Below are 15988 nucleotides of genomic sequence, written 5' to 3'. Positions count from 1 at the left end.
CACCTCACTACTAATTATTGTTTTTGAAACAATAATTTTTTGAAACAAATATACACTGTGAATCATTTAACTCCCAGATCATTGTGCTATTTATATCACATATTTACTCTCTTATCACATGTGACAATATGCCTGATTTGATTATTATGTAAACATATCACTTTTTGCAGTTGACAGATTAAGGGTGTAAAATAGTATCTATGAAATGGATTTTAACACTATGAAAAGATAATTATTTTTTTTAAACCATGAATATTGTTCACTTGACAATGTCTGTTAAATTAGTCACCATGAAGATAAATCAATTTATAACAGTTTGTTCTGTGTGTTTACTCCTCCTTCTGGTTTCATATAACATCTCAAACTGAGACTTTCCTCAATTCCTTCTTCAACTCAAATCTCAACCAATCAGATCGCTTGAAATGGAAGATTTTAGGAAAAGCACAGGACTTCAGGAAATTCTAAATTTGAGATTTTTTATGAAACCCAAACCTGATCCATTAATTAATGGGTTCCATTTGTTAAATTGGAATTTGTTTTATGTGTTGTAAGATTGGTTACCCCATTCTTAGGAGCACATAATATTTGTTGGAGTTGAGTTTGTTTCATGTGTTGTAAGATTGGTTACCCCATTCTTAGGAGCACATAATATTTGTTGGAGTTGAGTTTGTTTCATGTGTTGTAAGATTGGTTACCCCATTCTTAGGAGCACATAATATTTGTTGGAGTTGAGTTTGTTTCATGTGTTGTAAGATTGGTTACCCCATTCTTAGGAGCACATAATATTTGTTGGAGTTGAGTTTGTTTCATGTGTTGTAAGATTGGCTACCCCATTCTTAGGAGCACATAATATTTGTTGGAGTTGAGTTTGTTTCATGTGTTGTAAGATTGGCTACCCCATTCTTAGGATTATTATGTTGCCTCCTCACTTTTTGTTAGAATTTTCAATTGGTAACTCCATAGGTCTGCAGCTTGTTCTGTGTATTCCAAAATGTCATCGCCAATTATGGGACTTCTCAACAATTAGTATTTCATAGGTCTGTAGTTTGTTTTGTGTGTTTCAAAATGTCCTTACCATTTGTGGGAGTGCTGAATTGATTATACCATTGTTCTGTTTTGTTCCAAAACATCTTCGTCATTTGTGATATTTATAAATAAACTGGCTTCTTCATAGATATGTAGTTTGTTTTGTGTGTGTGTAAGCGTCCTCACCATTTGCAGGAGTTCCAGATTGGTTACGCCATAGTTATGTATTGTACTACTCATTTGTCCACCCATTTGTGGGAGTACTGTATGGATCATTCTATAATCCTGTAATTTGTTTTGTGGTTCCAGGACCATCCTTGCTTATTGTGTATGAACCCTGTTGGTTACCATATAAGTCTGTAATATATTCTTGTTAGTTTATTCAATTGGTGTCATTTCAATTATTAATGTCTGTAAAAGATACAATCTGTTCATCTAGTTGTAGGTGTACTCTACTGGTTGTATTTAATTACCTGAGTGATTGGTTGTCTGGCTGTGGATGTACTCTATTAGGAATCATCATATCTTTTGTCCTCGTGTCAGGATTGTTTGATATGCTCTGAGCATGTGATGATCACGTTTTGCACTGAAAGCAAACTCAATTTTAAGGCTTCTTAATTTCATTATCAGGCTTTCTAAACTTGGTTGGGGGAGATTTATTGAAGTATTTTGTTGTAAACAATTAGTCAAATGAGAAATTTAAAGTAGGGAAATATATTTGGGATGAAAGTGTGACACTTTGTTTTGAAATTTGCTTATGAGGTTGCCTGTGTAAAAATCTGGCAGAGCCTACAATGTGGTTGGTTCATGTGAATTTTATTCCACTGATTTTTTTGGGTTCCAATGTAATGTTTATATCATATGTATGTCAAATAGTAAAAAGATTTATTTAATGTAACAATGGATGGCTTTGAAAACAATTTAAAAGTTCCCTAAGAAAGCAACTATATTTTGCACAAAAATACAGAGTTAACTCCTGATTTCAATGAATTTCAATTCTTTTCTCTTCAACTGTTGCATGAAATCAAAAACCAATATACAATTTTAAGAAAGGATGCATTTATGTATGCAATGTTTTTAAAACAAAATTTGTCATTTGCAACCCACTGACTGGTCTTTGCATTGACAACCTCATAAAAGTTTATAACACTCAAAAAATGTTGGAAAAATTGGAAAAAGTGACCTGTTATAGATTTTCACATGTGACCGATACTTTCTCAGACCTCATTCTAAAGGATGGAAAGCATTTTAGAAAAATCACCCAAAAAAAAAAAATAACTTAGAAAAAATTGACAATTGTTAATGAAATAGAATAAAAAGTGAAGCATTATGATACTGCTTGTTTGAACAAATAAATTTATTATAACTAGAAGTAACTTTCAATTTTTCAAAAATAAACCAATGAAAAAAGTATACAACAAAAAGTGTCCTTTTATAGTGCATACAGTTGTGATGTTCATGGGATAGATATGGTCTTCCCTTGATGAACTTCCTTAGATAGTTCAGACTGACAATTGATAAAATAACAATCACTTGATGAACTTCCTTAGATAGTTCAGACTGACAATTTCAATAGAAATGAACCTTTCTATCAATACCTTTTGAAGTTTACACTTAACTGTCCAGTTGACTTCATCCCATGAACATCATCATTGTATCTGCTGTAATGATATGCTGAAATCTAATACTGTAAAAGTACTATTGTTTGTGGGGTACCAGTTTTTGTGGATTTCCTGGGTAAGGTAAACCACAAATTTGATTCCAAACGAAAAGGATTATTTACTTTAAATTATACGACAGGATCATCGAAACCACGAATTCAAGAATCCGCGATCTTGTGCTTTTCCCCTTAACCATGAAAACTGATACCCATGAATATAAGTATTTTCACAGTATACGTTTTGTAAATGTTGTATGTTTTTTGTCTGTTCAATGCTGGATGGCAAACTGTACTATGATAAATTTATTTCTCTTTTTCAGTGCTAATTTAAGTCCATATTATATTCCTAAGAAGGTACACAATATATATTATGATTATATATGCAGTAAACCGGAAGATTCTGGGATGAGAACATGTGACAATTTGCCACGATTTCAATATGAGGGAATTAGATGCAACGGAAGTGCTAAGTTGTACAGCAATAACACTCCTACAAACAATTCCTGTGTTAATTGGAACCAGTATTACACATATTGTACGGCAGGGGACAAAAACCCCTTTCAGGGTGCTATCTCATTCGATAATATTGGACTTGCATGGGTGGCTATATTTCAAGTAAGTACAAAATACTTATCTTTACATTGTAATCACTCTTTAAGGTTTGCTCCGACTAACCCCAATATTGTCTCAGATTGGGAAACATTAGAAATTTCATACATTAATATGAGTTCTTAAACTTTAAGACTCAACTGTTGACTGTAATAAGTCTAAAATATTTAGTCATATATTTAGTCGTATATTTAGCAGTTAAGTAGAACAAAGCTTGGTTACAAGTACTTTGAAATATTACTCAGTAAATTATTTCAATTAAACTTTGCATTGCCTTTGACATATGAGGTAAATTTTTTTAATGATGCTTTTTGTAAAGGAAAAAAAAACAAAGAAAGTACAAAGTCCTTTTAAAATAGAAAAAAAAAAAGATTTTTTTTTTAACAAGGAGATAAATGGAACTTTATAAAAAAAAAAAGAACTTGCTATTTTAAAAAAAAAATTATTTCTAAAGATATCTTTGAAGCAACTTTTAGGTAGCACTTTTAAATATCCAAAATTTGCAACTGGTCAATACTTTTACAATCCAATGAAACATAAAAAATAAGGCATTCAATTTCATTGAGCAATAAATGTAGTCAATCTAATTATCGGTGTGGTATATACAAGTATAGAACAAGGTATTATTCAAATTTGGAATTATTTCGGAATTACGAAAATGACAGAAAATAATTTGTAAAACTAACCTCTACTACAGGGGTTAGTCATACCAACATGGCTCAGGGGTAAGGTTAGATGGATAACAAAAGGCAAGGAAAACTTACTAATGACCTTAATCATGACTAACCTGTTTAGTAGAGGTAAGTTTTATAAATATTTTTTTGAAAATCCAAAATAATTTGAAATTCAAATAATACCGTGTTATAGCCAGAAAGGTATTTCATCAATTAATGAAACATCATTTTATAAAGCGGATTATCCAATAAGATTAGTATAATAAATGCTCGGTAAATGTAATCATTAATAGGATAATTAATTGGAAAGAGTGAATAACCAAAATATGACCACAAGTGCCGAAGAATGCCTAGATTTAATGAGTGTGCAGAAGTTCCGTGCACAAGCGATCTTGGCATGAGTGATCATATTTTGGTTATTCACGATGACCAATTTATTATATCATTTATTATCAAGAATTCCTACATTATTCATTGCTATTTTCAACATAAATTTTAAATTTTGTGAATGGCAGATCGATATTCGTGTTGTGACGTTTTGGTGGGAGAAAGTGTGAGAGTGATATTACCAAATTTATTTCACTGTGTGAATTATGGAAAATTTTGATGCTTGGAACATTTGATAAATCACGGTTATCTATATATTAATATGATTGATTGTTTGTACTTTGTAGGTAATTAGTTTAGAGAGTTGGGTTAACATTATGTACTACGTCCAAGATGCTCACTCCTTTTGGGACTGGTCCTATTTTGTAGCTTTAATTGTGGTATGTATCAATGAAGATTTAAAAAGTCGGTATGATGTTAAGGGAGTGTTAGAATCTGGCTGGTTTAAGTTATATAGTGGCTAATGTATTGAATTTGGGTTTCTTTTACCGTTTGTTTAATATGGAGGCTCTTCTGCTTGTTTCTTTTTCTTTTTTCTTTTTTTTTTTTTTTTTTGGGTGGGGGGGGGGCTTTTTGAATGTAATCATCAATGATCACGCTGGTTACCATCACAATATAGTCATAGTATTGACTGGTTTCTGACATTGAAAGGAATCAAGGGAAAATATATTTCCTACATTCTTTTTTCACTGTCAAAAAACAGTCAATAGTATATGGAAATTGACATTTGAAAAATATTATGTTGTGACTTTTTGTTGTGTGATCAAATTAATTCATTTTCAACATTATTTATTAGATGTATAATACAGGGTTCGTACGAGTCCTTGAATCCTTGAAAAGTCCTGGAATTTCATTTTGAGAATTAAAGGCCTGAATTTGTGCCAAGTCTTTGAAAAGTCATTGAATTTTCTTCAAATGACATATTGTTTTATCAAGTGTTGAAAAAAAGCAATCTACAGTCTTCTTTATCTCACATTCGGGAAGGTAAGTCAAGGGAGAATAATCTGTAAGTGTTCAGGGACTGGTTTCCATTTGTTAATGTCATTAAGGGAAAATTGGAACAAAAAAGGTGTATGAACCCTGATAATAAAATACAGACCAATTGCTGTTTTGAGCATATGCCGCTGTCTTTTTTTATGTGCATGCATATTTTTGGTAAGGTATTGTTGGATGCTTTTGACCTTGTATATCATTATATTTTATCTAAGTTTATGGCTACATGTATTGTCAAATTAGATAAGTTCCACTCTGAAAAAAAAACTGGACTATTTTTGTGCTCTCACTCAACGAGTGGTTGATATTTGGACCATACATTGTAAGTGATTTTTGTTGATGTCTGATATCAACTTCCTGTTCAAGTGGGTGTGAACCTAGCATGTCAACACATGCAAATTGCTTTCAGCATATATTTGTTTTTTTTTAATAATTCCTTCAGTACAAACAAAAGTAAAAACAAGGAAGTAAATTAGTGTAATCTTCTTAGAAAGAATACAGTCAATTATTTACAATTTGTTTTACAAAATATTTTGAAAACTTATAAAGACTAAGCTATAAAACCTTAGGTTATTTATCTGCTTTTCTGCAAGTTAGTCACAAAGTTTTTACCTCTAAATAGGAAACTGATGAGAAAAATCTATAACCTTACGCAATATATTATGTAAGTGTGAGGCCACACTGAATTATTTGCTGTTTAATGGACATCAGTTTCAGTCAGCTGACGTTTTCACAATGAAACTTTTAAATGCATGCATCCCACCGACAAAATTTGAAATTGTGCTCAATACCTTGTTTTATATACTAAAATGCTAATAAAAAGTTTTTAAAAAATAAAAAAAAAAACATGTTAAATACTTATATTTTATAAGAAGTAATTTATTTTTGAAAAAAGGCCATATCTTACCAAAATACTAGTTTATCAAACATATAGCTTTATTATTTAAAAAAACGTTTCCTTTAAAAAATAGAAATGATAAAGTATATACCATATTTCAACCCTCTCAAGCAACAAAAAATTTGTTTGGTTTGGCCTTGAAGATCATTAAACAAATCTAGATAAATATTTTGTCTCTGAAGACCAGTCAAGGACAATCTTTTCTTAGAAATGAGATTACCAAGTTATAAAGTGTACTTTAACCATATTTAAACAAGATTTAGTACAAAATCTTATTATTTTAAAAGTTATCACAGGGGATTTTTTGAAATTTTATACTTACATGGTACTATAATGCTTCTTGAAAATGTCATTTTGATGCTATATTTGATATTAAAAAAAAGCTCTTGTGAATTTTGTTTTAGGGTTAAAATCTGTAAGTTTTTTTGTTATTTTTTGTTTGTTTGTTTGGTTTTTTTTTTTATATTAGGTATTATTCATTTGACTTTTAAGTCGTGATTTAAAGCTGTGGATAAAGGAGAAATTTAAATTCTACTTTCCATTATTCTTTTATCTTTATTTAGGTGCAGACAGTTGTGTACTAGGAGTGCAGTGGATTGTTTCATTTGAATCTTCCATTATTATTTAAATTACAGAGAATTGCAAAGCTTATGTCAAAGTTTCTGTGATGGTTTAGAGATGTCGTCATTTTAAATTCCTTTGGGAATTTTTTGTAAAGTTTAGAATACGAAATTGTTACATTAATGTCAACTTTTTAAAATTCTTCCACATAAAATGCCAGTACAATCAGAATTCTAGTATTTTGTGTTGGAAAATGCTCTTAGCATGATTTTTCCTGGGATTCCATAATGATGCTAAATTTCTCAGATTCAAGAGATTTCATATTTTTATCGTAACATTTATTAGTCTTCGTGATAGTGCATTAGAAGACATTGCGCAAAAATAAAATTCTTTTAAAAGTCTAAAAGCAAACATCTTAATTGATGACTTGATGAGGTAGACCTAGGGTAAGGGACACAACTCTTACAAATCATTGGAATGAGGTAGACCTAGGGTAAGGGACACAACTCTTACAAATCATTGGAATGTTTGTATTCAGCTTTGTACATCAATCTTGTGTAAGCATCAATAACTTGGACTGATTTCATTGTGTTTCAAATGAAAGCTTGATATGTTTTGATGAAAATGAATATAATACAAACTTGTCACTGATTTAATGAGTTAAGTCCCTTACCCGAGGTCTACCTCTTTAAATGCACTTGATATTGTGAAATATAACAAGAACTCTTTAAATAAAAAAATGTAAGTTGTGAAATGGCTTAGTTAAGTGTTTATATGAATATTAAATAAATCCTAATTAAAATCAGTCGCTACATGTAGGATATAACAACATTCATTTCTACTTTCTGTTCAGATGACCTTTTCAGAATGTTTGGATTTTTCATTTTGAATAACTGGAAATGCTTTCAGAATCATGAAAGATGAAATCTGATTGGTTGATCAGAAAGGTCAACAGAACAGTAAGTGGAATGGGGTATTTATTGTAAGCTTATATAATGTAATAATTAGTAGGTCTAATTTTTTAAATTAAATTGAAAGTAATCAGAAAAAAATGAGTTATTTTAAAATTCCATCAATTTTTATGAAATTCAGAACAGGATGATGATCTTAAAAGTTGAAAGTCTAACATAATATTACTGTCTCATGTTTCTTGAAATTATTACAAATAAATCCCATGATAATAGTTAAAAGATATGAAAGTTACAAATTCCTCACAATGAAATCTCAAAGGTCTCATCACAAAACTCTTTTAGTTCTAAACTCTGTCAACATACATCAATATATATATCAAGCTCACTTATGTTAGGTTTTTATATCAAATTTCATTATTTTAACAGCTCTTGAGGGAGAAGGCTAGTCATTTGATATTTGTTGAATTATGTGATTATATAATTCTGTATTTGTTGTGTAAAGTTTATATTTTCTGAGTTTACTGAGGTACTTTGCAATTTTATTGTCTGGGTTTTACACTATCAGTATGTGTACCTTATTTTATTTTTTATTTACTCTATATGCTGATGATTACTTACTTTACTATATATGCTGGCTATGACTTACAGCTCAACTTATTGTCTCCTAAAATTTAATTTCTGGAATTTGATACATGTAATTTGTACACTTTACTTTTTTTTCAAATTATTTTAGATATTTTCAAAACTTTTCCTATCAAGTCCTTAATTTAAAAAAAAAAATGGAATTAACAATTTACCCACTCTTACCCCCTCCAATCCCACCCAAATGCCTAGACCCCCTCAAAATAATTGTAATTAGCCTTCAAATATTATTTTATCAAAAAACTTACAGGATAACATGGGATAAGAGGAAACCTTCAAATTACGATTCTTTCTATTTCTTCCGCGTCTTTTATTCTATTTGAATGCCAGCCAGGCCATAAAACTTTTATAATGGGTCACAAAACACACATGGAAGGACTTTTTGTTGAAAACTACATTAAAAAGGACTTTGGGATTGTCTGCTAGCTGTAAGTACTCAGATAAATGCAGAGCTTTCTTCCATAATGGTTTAGTAAAGTCATTATATACAGAATTCTCATGTTGATTAACTGTGATTTGTACAGGATAGTTTGTCACATCGTTGTCTCTGAGGCCTCGTCACGTAAGATACTGTGAGCAGATCAATATGAAAATCTCACAAATTGCTTTCAAATTTACTTTGCTTTTTTTATATGATATATTAACATTCTGAATTACTTTTGAAAATATCTTTGATGTTATTCCTTCTCAGAATCAGGCATTCTCAATGGATGCTATACAATTTCAATTTTGGATGCTAAATAAGACCTAATAAGTAAATGAACTATTCTAAAATTGATTAACTTAGGGGTCAAACATTACATTTGTACTGAAAGATCCTAAAAACTTTATTGTATCCTAAATGAAAGGTCACCAGGAGAAAGTTAAAGGTCCCCATTGAGAATAAATGTAAAGTATGTCAGTTCCAGGAACAGGGTAAATGAAATTGTTTACCCTCCCACATTTGGGGAAGACACCCACAAAGATCCATTCCTGTTTACCCTCCCAATTTAGGGAAAGACACACAGAAAGTCAATTAAAAATTTAGAGTCTTCAACATACTATATTTTCTGTGATTGATACTAATTTAATTTTTACCTCATGAAAATTGCTGTCATAACTTTTGAATGGGAATTTGTGTACAACAAATCACAGGTCACAGTATCACATTTGAAATTAAGATGTTATAGTCAGTTTTAACTTAGATGTAAAATTTTTGGGATATATCTGTTATCATTAGATCAAGTGGTGGATTCAGAAATTTATTTGGGGGGTTGGGGGGTAGTGGAGTGTCCTTTGGTTCTGATCCATGTATTAATAAGTGGGGGATGGTTTCCAAGCTATTAATTGCTAATTTCTGCCCAAATTTTACCCCCCAAAAAATGAACGAAGTTTTCATACAAAATATGGAGTTCCAAACCCTGATAAGGTTTGACACTGAAATGAACATTCAGAGTTTTGAGAAATGTTTACAGTACACTTAAACCATGAGTCAGATAATACAATTTGGTATCTAACAGTGAATAAAACTTTATTTCCTCTGAGAAATAATATTTATTTCATTTGCTTTTTTCATCTCATTTATGAAATTTACTCAGTAGCTCTCTGATTAGCTCTCTGTGTCACAAGAATCGTAGTTAAGGAGGGGCATGACCTCTTTGTACCAATGGAACAACATTTAATTATGATTGGTGTAAAGATACTTTGTCATTAACACCTTCGTGGGTACTTTAGATTCAAAATTTAGCCATTTTTGATATGAATATGAAAATGTATTATTTTGCTAGATAATGTTTGCAAGGCAGACTGTCATGATGAATCTACTTTGTTTAGCTTGCTTAGATACATGCCTCTAGCCCAGCTTTTACACGTGAGCAAGAAAAGCAGAACAAAATTTTAATATTAATACGAGTTGTAAAAACAGCAAAGGAAAAAAAGAATTGAAACGGTAAAATGAACCAGCATATAACTTAAATCCAAAATAATAAATACTTTCTGAGTTTCTGAGTTCATCATAAGGAATTCTTTGTATTCAACTTTATTTTAATTAGCCTTCCTTAAAACAACTGAGGCACTTTGTAATTTGTCTAGCACATGGATATTTAGAATATCCCTAATGTTATTTTGGTGATATAACATATGCTGTGAAAGTGCTATTGTTCGTGGGGTACCAATTTTCGTGGTTTTCATTGGTAGGTCAAACCATGAAGGTAGTGATTGTAGTTTATAGTCTCATCCTGTGAAAGTGGGCATTCTAAGAACCAGTACTATCCAATTAAGATATCATATCTAACTGTCCTATTTATGACTCGTTATTACAGTGAAACCTGTCTAAACCGAACCCAGAATTAACAAAAAACCCTGTCTAAATTGAACCCTAAATTAACTGAAAAAAATGTCTAAACCAAACCCTGAATTAACCAAAAACCTGTATAAACCAAACCCTGAATTAACCGAAAACCTGTATAAACCAAACCCTGAATTAACTGAAAACCTGTCTAAACCGAAACCTGACTTAACCAAAAAACCTGCTTTCACCAGACAACATTTTAAGTCCCATTGTGTCAGTTTAAATGTATATTGAACCTGGCTGAATCATACACCTCTCCAAACCGAATTCTACCGAAAGTGGTCAGGTTAGAGAGGTTTTACTGTGTATTATTTCTCCTGAATTGAGATTTATCTTCTTTTTTTTTTCTTTTTCAGATTGGATCATTTTTTATGATAAATTTGTGTCTCGTTGTCATAGCAACACAGTTTTCACAGACTAAGAAAAGAGAAACTGAACGAATGATGCAAGAAAGAAAACGTTTTCAGTCTTCAAGTACTTTAGCAAGCAATTCTGAGCCTGGGGGATGCTATGCTGAAATTCTGAAATATTTAGCACATTTGTGGCGAAGAGCAAAACGAAAAATTATGAAAGTGTATTATGATGCAAGAGGAAAGACCCACCCAAGACACAAAATAAAGCCTCAGTTGGCATTAGGGAAGCGGAAGCAGAGCAAAGGTAGTGATTCCGCACCCTCTCATGCTTGTAATAGTTGTTCACACAGATATAACTACTACTATCAATTTGTCAACAACCAGACCGATTCACAACATATAAATCGCCGTAATAGTAGTCCAGTAGCTCCCCGCGCATCACCTGAGACGAGTGACTTAGATTCCATTTCATCACCTCGCTGTACTAACTTTCTAACAGTGCCTGGGCTTAACAGCATGAATCCTTCGTCTGACTCGATTAACACGCTTGCTTTTACTGACACGCTCTCACCGCCATTGCTCAAATCTCGTATATCTTCACCAAATCATTTAGCACCTCAGCATGGTAGCATTAGTAGGACTCCCTCGCTAAATAGTGAATGTAGTAAAAAATTACCGTGTGTGCCTGAACTGCTTTTAATACACACTCCGCGGAATACACCAATCCCACCGTTACACAGTCCAAGCAATACCAAGAATCATAATAATCATACCTATAAGGGTAAGTCTAATCACACTTATCGAGTTCATCATGATTAAATCATTCCTATGATTTTGTTCGTAAGTTTTAATCAGGAATATATGATTGTGTTTATGTTCTCTAAAACTAAAGTAGTTTTTTTTTGTTTTTTTTTCAGTTTATAATATTATGGCTCAATTAATACAATTAGAGAAACTGGTCTGAAGATAGTTAAAGTTATACATTAGCCTCGGTATTTTCCCTCAGGCAATATAGTATTGTGGTCTATACATGTCATATCTGTCTGTGGACCTTTTGAAATAAGATGAAAATGTTTAAAGTCCATAGGCTTCTATGGATGTATGAGAACCGAGACATTTTCTGAGATATCTCTTAAAAGGTTCATTAACTTGCTAATAGCTTGTCCTTGAATAATAATAATTTTTCATTGTAAATCTGTGGTAAAGTGCAAAATGTACTGATAAATACAATTATTACATTAATTCATAGAAGTCCCACCTACTAAGGCCTATTGAAATTCCATTACAGAAATATGATAAAATATAATGTCTTTGTAATTACGTGATATTTTTTTCCATACGCAGTCTGAAATTACACCTCATAATTGCTTGGAATCACTTGTTTTGGTGTATGAATAAAGAATGATACAATCGGGTGAAGAACTGTAATTCCAGAATCAGTATTGTTGTCAGCTCATTAAGGTGTTATTTGATGGTACATAATTGTATGTCTATTTGAGGTTTGAATAGTCTATAATTCTTAGGCATTAATTTTTTCTGGGTTAACAAATGTCATTGATTTAGTGATTGTTGAATTTGAGGATTGTAAAAATCTGTGTATTGTCAAAGCAGAATTTACCTCTCACATGTACATTGTGAATTCAGATCTCTGTGCTTTTACAGAGGTGTGGTTGGTATATCCATGAAACTGGTGTCTAAATGATAGGAAAGAACTCTTTATATTTTGATATTGGAGTTTTCTATTTAATACTTTATAAGTGACATTTGAAATTTACATGTACTTAAAAAGGTTTAATATTTGAACGATGAAGAAGATTATTTAAGTTCAAGTTCTGCTTGTATTCTCATGTTTGAAAGTTGTCTTTTTTATAATTATTTATAATTAATTTTACAATTTTTATAATTATTATATGTAGACTGGCTTCATTTCATTTAAAATCCCCTTAAAAGTGGCCCTCAATTAAATATTTACCAATCAGATCCCCAAAAATCTAAGTTTTGTGAGAGTTTACATTTTAAAGGAAGATCAAGATCACTATTCAAGTGCAATCAGAGATTTAAAAGAAAAGTTGTATTTTTAGATGATGTGACCTGATTCCCTGTCTGATGCAGGCCTATCATGGCTACATACCATATTTCAAATCATTTTCATGAAGTTGTTGAGACTTCTGTGAAAAAAATACTGAAACCCAAAAAAGACCTAGAGATACTAAGGACAAGGCTCATTAAACAATACTGTGAAAAACTTTTAACTCTTGCGTACCAATTTTCATGGCTTTTGGAAACATCTTCAGTTAGTAGGTTCTTGAATTAGTTGAATTGACAGTTCCATCATACAAACCAATGGGAAATATTGTTTTCATTAGGAACCAAATTTCTTCGATTGCAACATCAACGAAAACCAGGAAAATTGGTCCCCTATGAACAATGATATTTTCATAGTATATGGTATTTTGTTAGCTACATGCATGTCATAGGACAGGAACTTTGCTTGGTGCTGAAGGGGTTTAAGCACATTAGTTAAGGAGGTAGAACTAGGGTAAGGGAAATAACTCTTGAAATCAGTGATATGCTTGTATCATATTCAGTTTCACCAAAGCCAATCAAGCTTTCTGATTTGAAACAACGAAATCAATCCAAATTTCTTTATTGCTTACACGAGATTGATGTAAAATGCTGAATACAAACGTTCCAATGATTTTGTAAGAGTTGTGTCCCTTACCCTAGGTCTATCTCCTTAAAAGGAGGTTAACTATTTGATGTTTAGATAAACAGTTAAAAGTTACCTGCCTTATAAACCAAGTAAACAAACTTTGCCTTTTAAATAGTGCATTTATTGTTCCATATATACTCTTTTGTATCTGCATATTTGATGTTGTTTTACCGATGTACTTTTTAATGTATATTTGTACTGGTATATATCTTTTCTTACTCAACTCTCTGCAGCACTGTAGCAGCTTTTTTCTGTTTTGTCTGTTTATATATGTCCATGCAGTTCACATGATATAGTTTGTGTCAAATCATTTTTATGCATTTATTTAGAAATTTTTCTAAATCTTACTTTATTTTGTATAACAAAACTTTGAGAGGCAAATTTTTAAAATCCGAAAGGATGAAATGTATATGCAGTTCACATGATATAGTTCTAAATACATGTACATCAGATTTCAGTATATTTGTACGAGATTAGCCTACCTACCTAAAGGAAGTCATTATGCCATTTAGACATGGTTTGGGCCCTGGAATTTATCATGAGATAAGAAGTGCCACCGATCAAAATTTTGTTTAGCTTTTCTGAGACCTTTTAAAATATGAATATTGTTCTTTGAATAACCACATTTTTAGTTTGGCACAGCCAATACTATTTGTAATTCTGGTATTGGTTTGAATTAGTTCTTGATTATTAAGGCCATATGTATATAACCAGCATATTTCCTCTTTTTCTGTAGGCTGAAAGGGGCTAGTTTCCTGGTCAGAAAGAATTCACTTAGCACAAGTTTTAAGAGAACCAACAAAAAATATGTGATGGATAGTGTGATATCTATCCTTCGAGACTATTTCTATGAATCCATATTAACTTCCAGATTTTTCTGATCAATTTCCCCCAACTCTTCACCTCATCAAATTACTTCATGAATGCCAGAGTCTACTCAGCTTCTTGTTCATAATAATTGAATAATTGCATTCTCTGACTATAAACTGCTGGGAAATGTATTGATGAATGATTGTATCTAGTCAAATTTAGCCCCTTTATTGTTCGTTTGGAGATTATCAGTGATTAAATATTGTTACTGCTTCAATCTGTAGCGGGAACTCTTCTGCTAATCTAGTCTATTCTGCTTTTCATCGAATGAGAAGCAAGTGGCTAGTTGTTCAATCTCTTCCCCAGGCAGACAGGTTCATCTGATTGGTTCTTAATTTGAGGTTCATGGTCACCTGAGCATTTGTCTAATAGAGATAATAACATTGGCTGAGATTAATGCTGTCTGACACAGACTAATTATATTCCATCAATTTGCCACTTCCTAATCTAGTGAATCAATGAAGTTTGCACAAATATCATTTAGTTTTGTGACTTTTAATAATGAGTACTTCAGTTTTGATATTAAAGAACAATTTGATGCACCAGTTACCTATTAGATAATAATTGAGTTTTTTTGTACTTTCAAATGTAGTTCAATAGCAGAAAATCATTTCCACAATGTTTTATGACCGCTACATTGGACAATTTGATTAATAGGTCTGTGCATCCAGCCATACATTTGTTTTCCACCTATTATGACACTTGTATATGTCCTTTCTTTGATGTATTCAGAGTGTCAGTACATATTCTAGCTGTTGGTTTTGGTTCTGTTTTGTTTTTTGTTTGTTTTTTTTTTTTTTTTGTGTGAGTGAATTGAGCCAGTACATGCATTTATCAGCAATGTTCATTAATCAGACTTGTCATGGAAACTGATTTCAGCCTTTCCTTTAGAGAGATGTTCAAGCTGATTTTCAAATTGTTATGTTGTTTTCTCTATAGGCATTAAAGTTTATAAACTTCCATGTGGTCCAGAAAATGCTTGTAATGTGTGGATGTGTGGTGCTGTTTTCATTGTTTTCGACTATCACCTTTTGTTAACTAAACATTTTCTTGTTTGTGTTTGTTGCATTTTGGGTATCTGTGAACTATGGACAAATTTTGTTTGGATTTTCCTTCTTGTCACGCTATAGATCAACTTATTAAATTCATATTAATACATTTATGCCACAGAGGATAAATTGCTAAGATTTCCAGAGGTAGTTGTGGGTGGTATAATTTGTCATACTCAGAATTCTAAGATAAAATCATCAATAAAAGCCTTGGGAATATGTTTGGACCAAAATCTCCAGGTGTCACCAAACTGACTGAAATAGATTAGCAATACCATGACTAAAGAACAAATAATTTGTCATGATTAAAGGC

The 15988-nt window shown here is 31.6% G+C and overlaps 1 protein-coding gene across 9 annotated transcripts in view; it reads left to right on the top strand.

Moving 5' to 3' along the window:
- LOC148620383 (voltage-dependent T-type calcium channel subunit alpha-1G-like) overlaps nt 1–15988 on the top strand; it is a 113503-nt gene that overhangs the window by 37267 nt on the left and 60248 nt on the right. For 5 of the 9 annotated variants that reach the window (XM_088581224.1, XM_088581220.1, XM_088581223.1 and 2 more), the window contains 3 exons: nt 3007–3301; nt 4644–4736; nt 11047–11824. In XM_088581224.1, coding sequence (XP_088437350.1) covers nt 3007–3301; nt 4644–4736; nt 11047–11824 — 1166 coding nt within the window. The remainder of the gene's footprint in view (nt 1–3006; nt 3302–4643; nt 4737–11046; nt 11825–15988) is intronic. The other 4 variants (XM_088581228.1, XM_088581225.1, XM_088581227.1 and 1 more) reach the window with 1 other exon arrangement.

The sequence above is a fragment of the Perna viridis genome, chromosome 4 (assembly GCF_037379345.1).
Source record: "Perna viridis isolate PV_CMFRI_1.1 ecotype Kerala chromosome 4, ASM3737934v1, whole genome shotgun sequence".
Taxonomy (NCBI): domain Eukaryota; kingdom Metazoa; phylum Mollusca; class Bivalvia; order Mytilida; family Mytilidae; genus Perna; species Perna viridis.
This window is presented reverse-complemented; position numbering and strand designations above follow the sequence as displayed.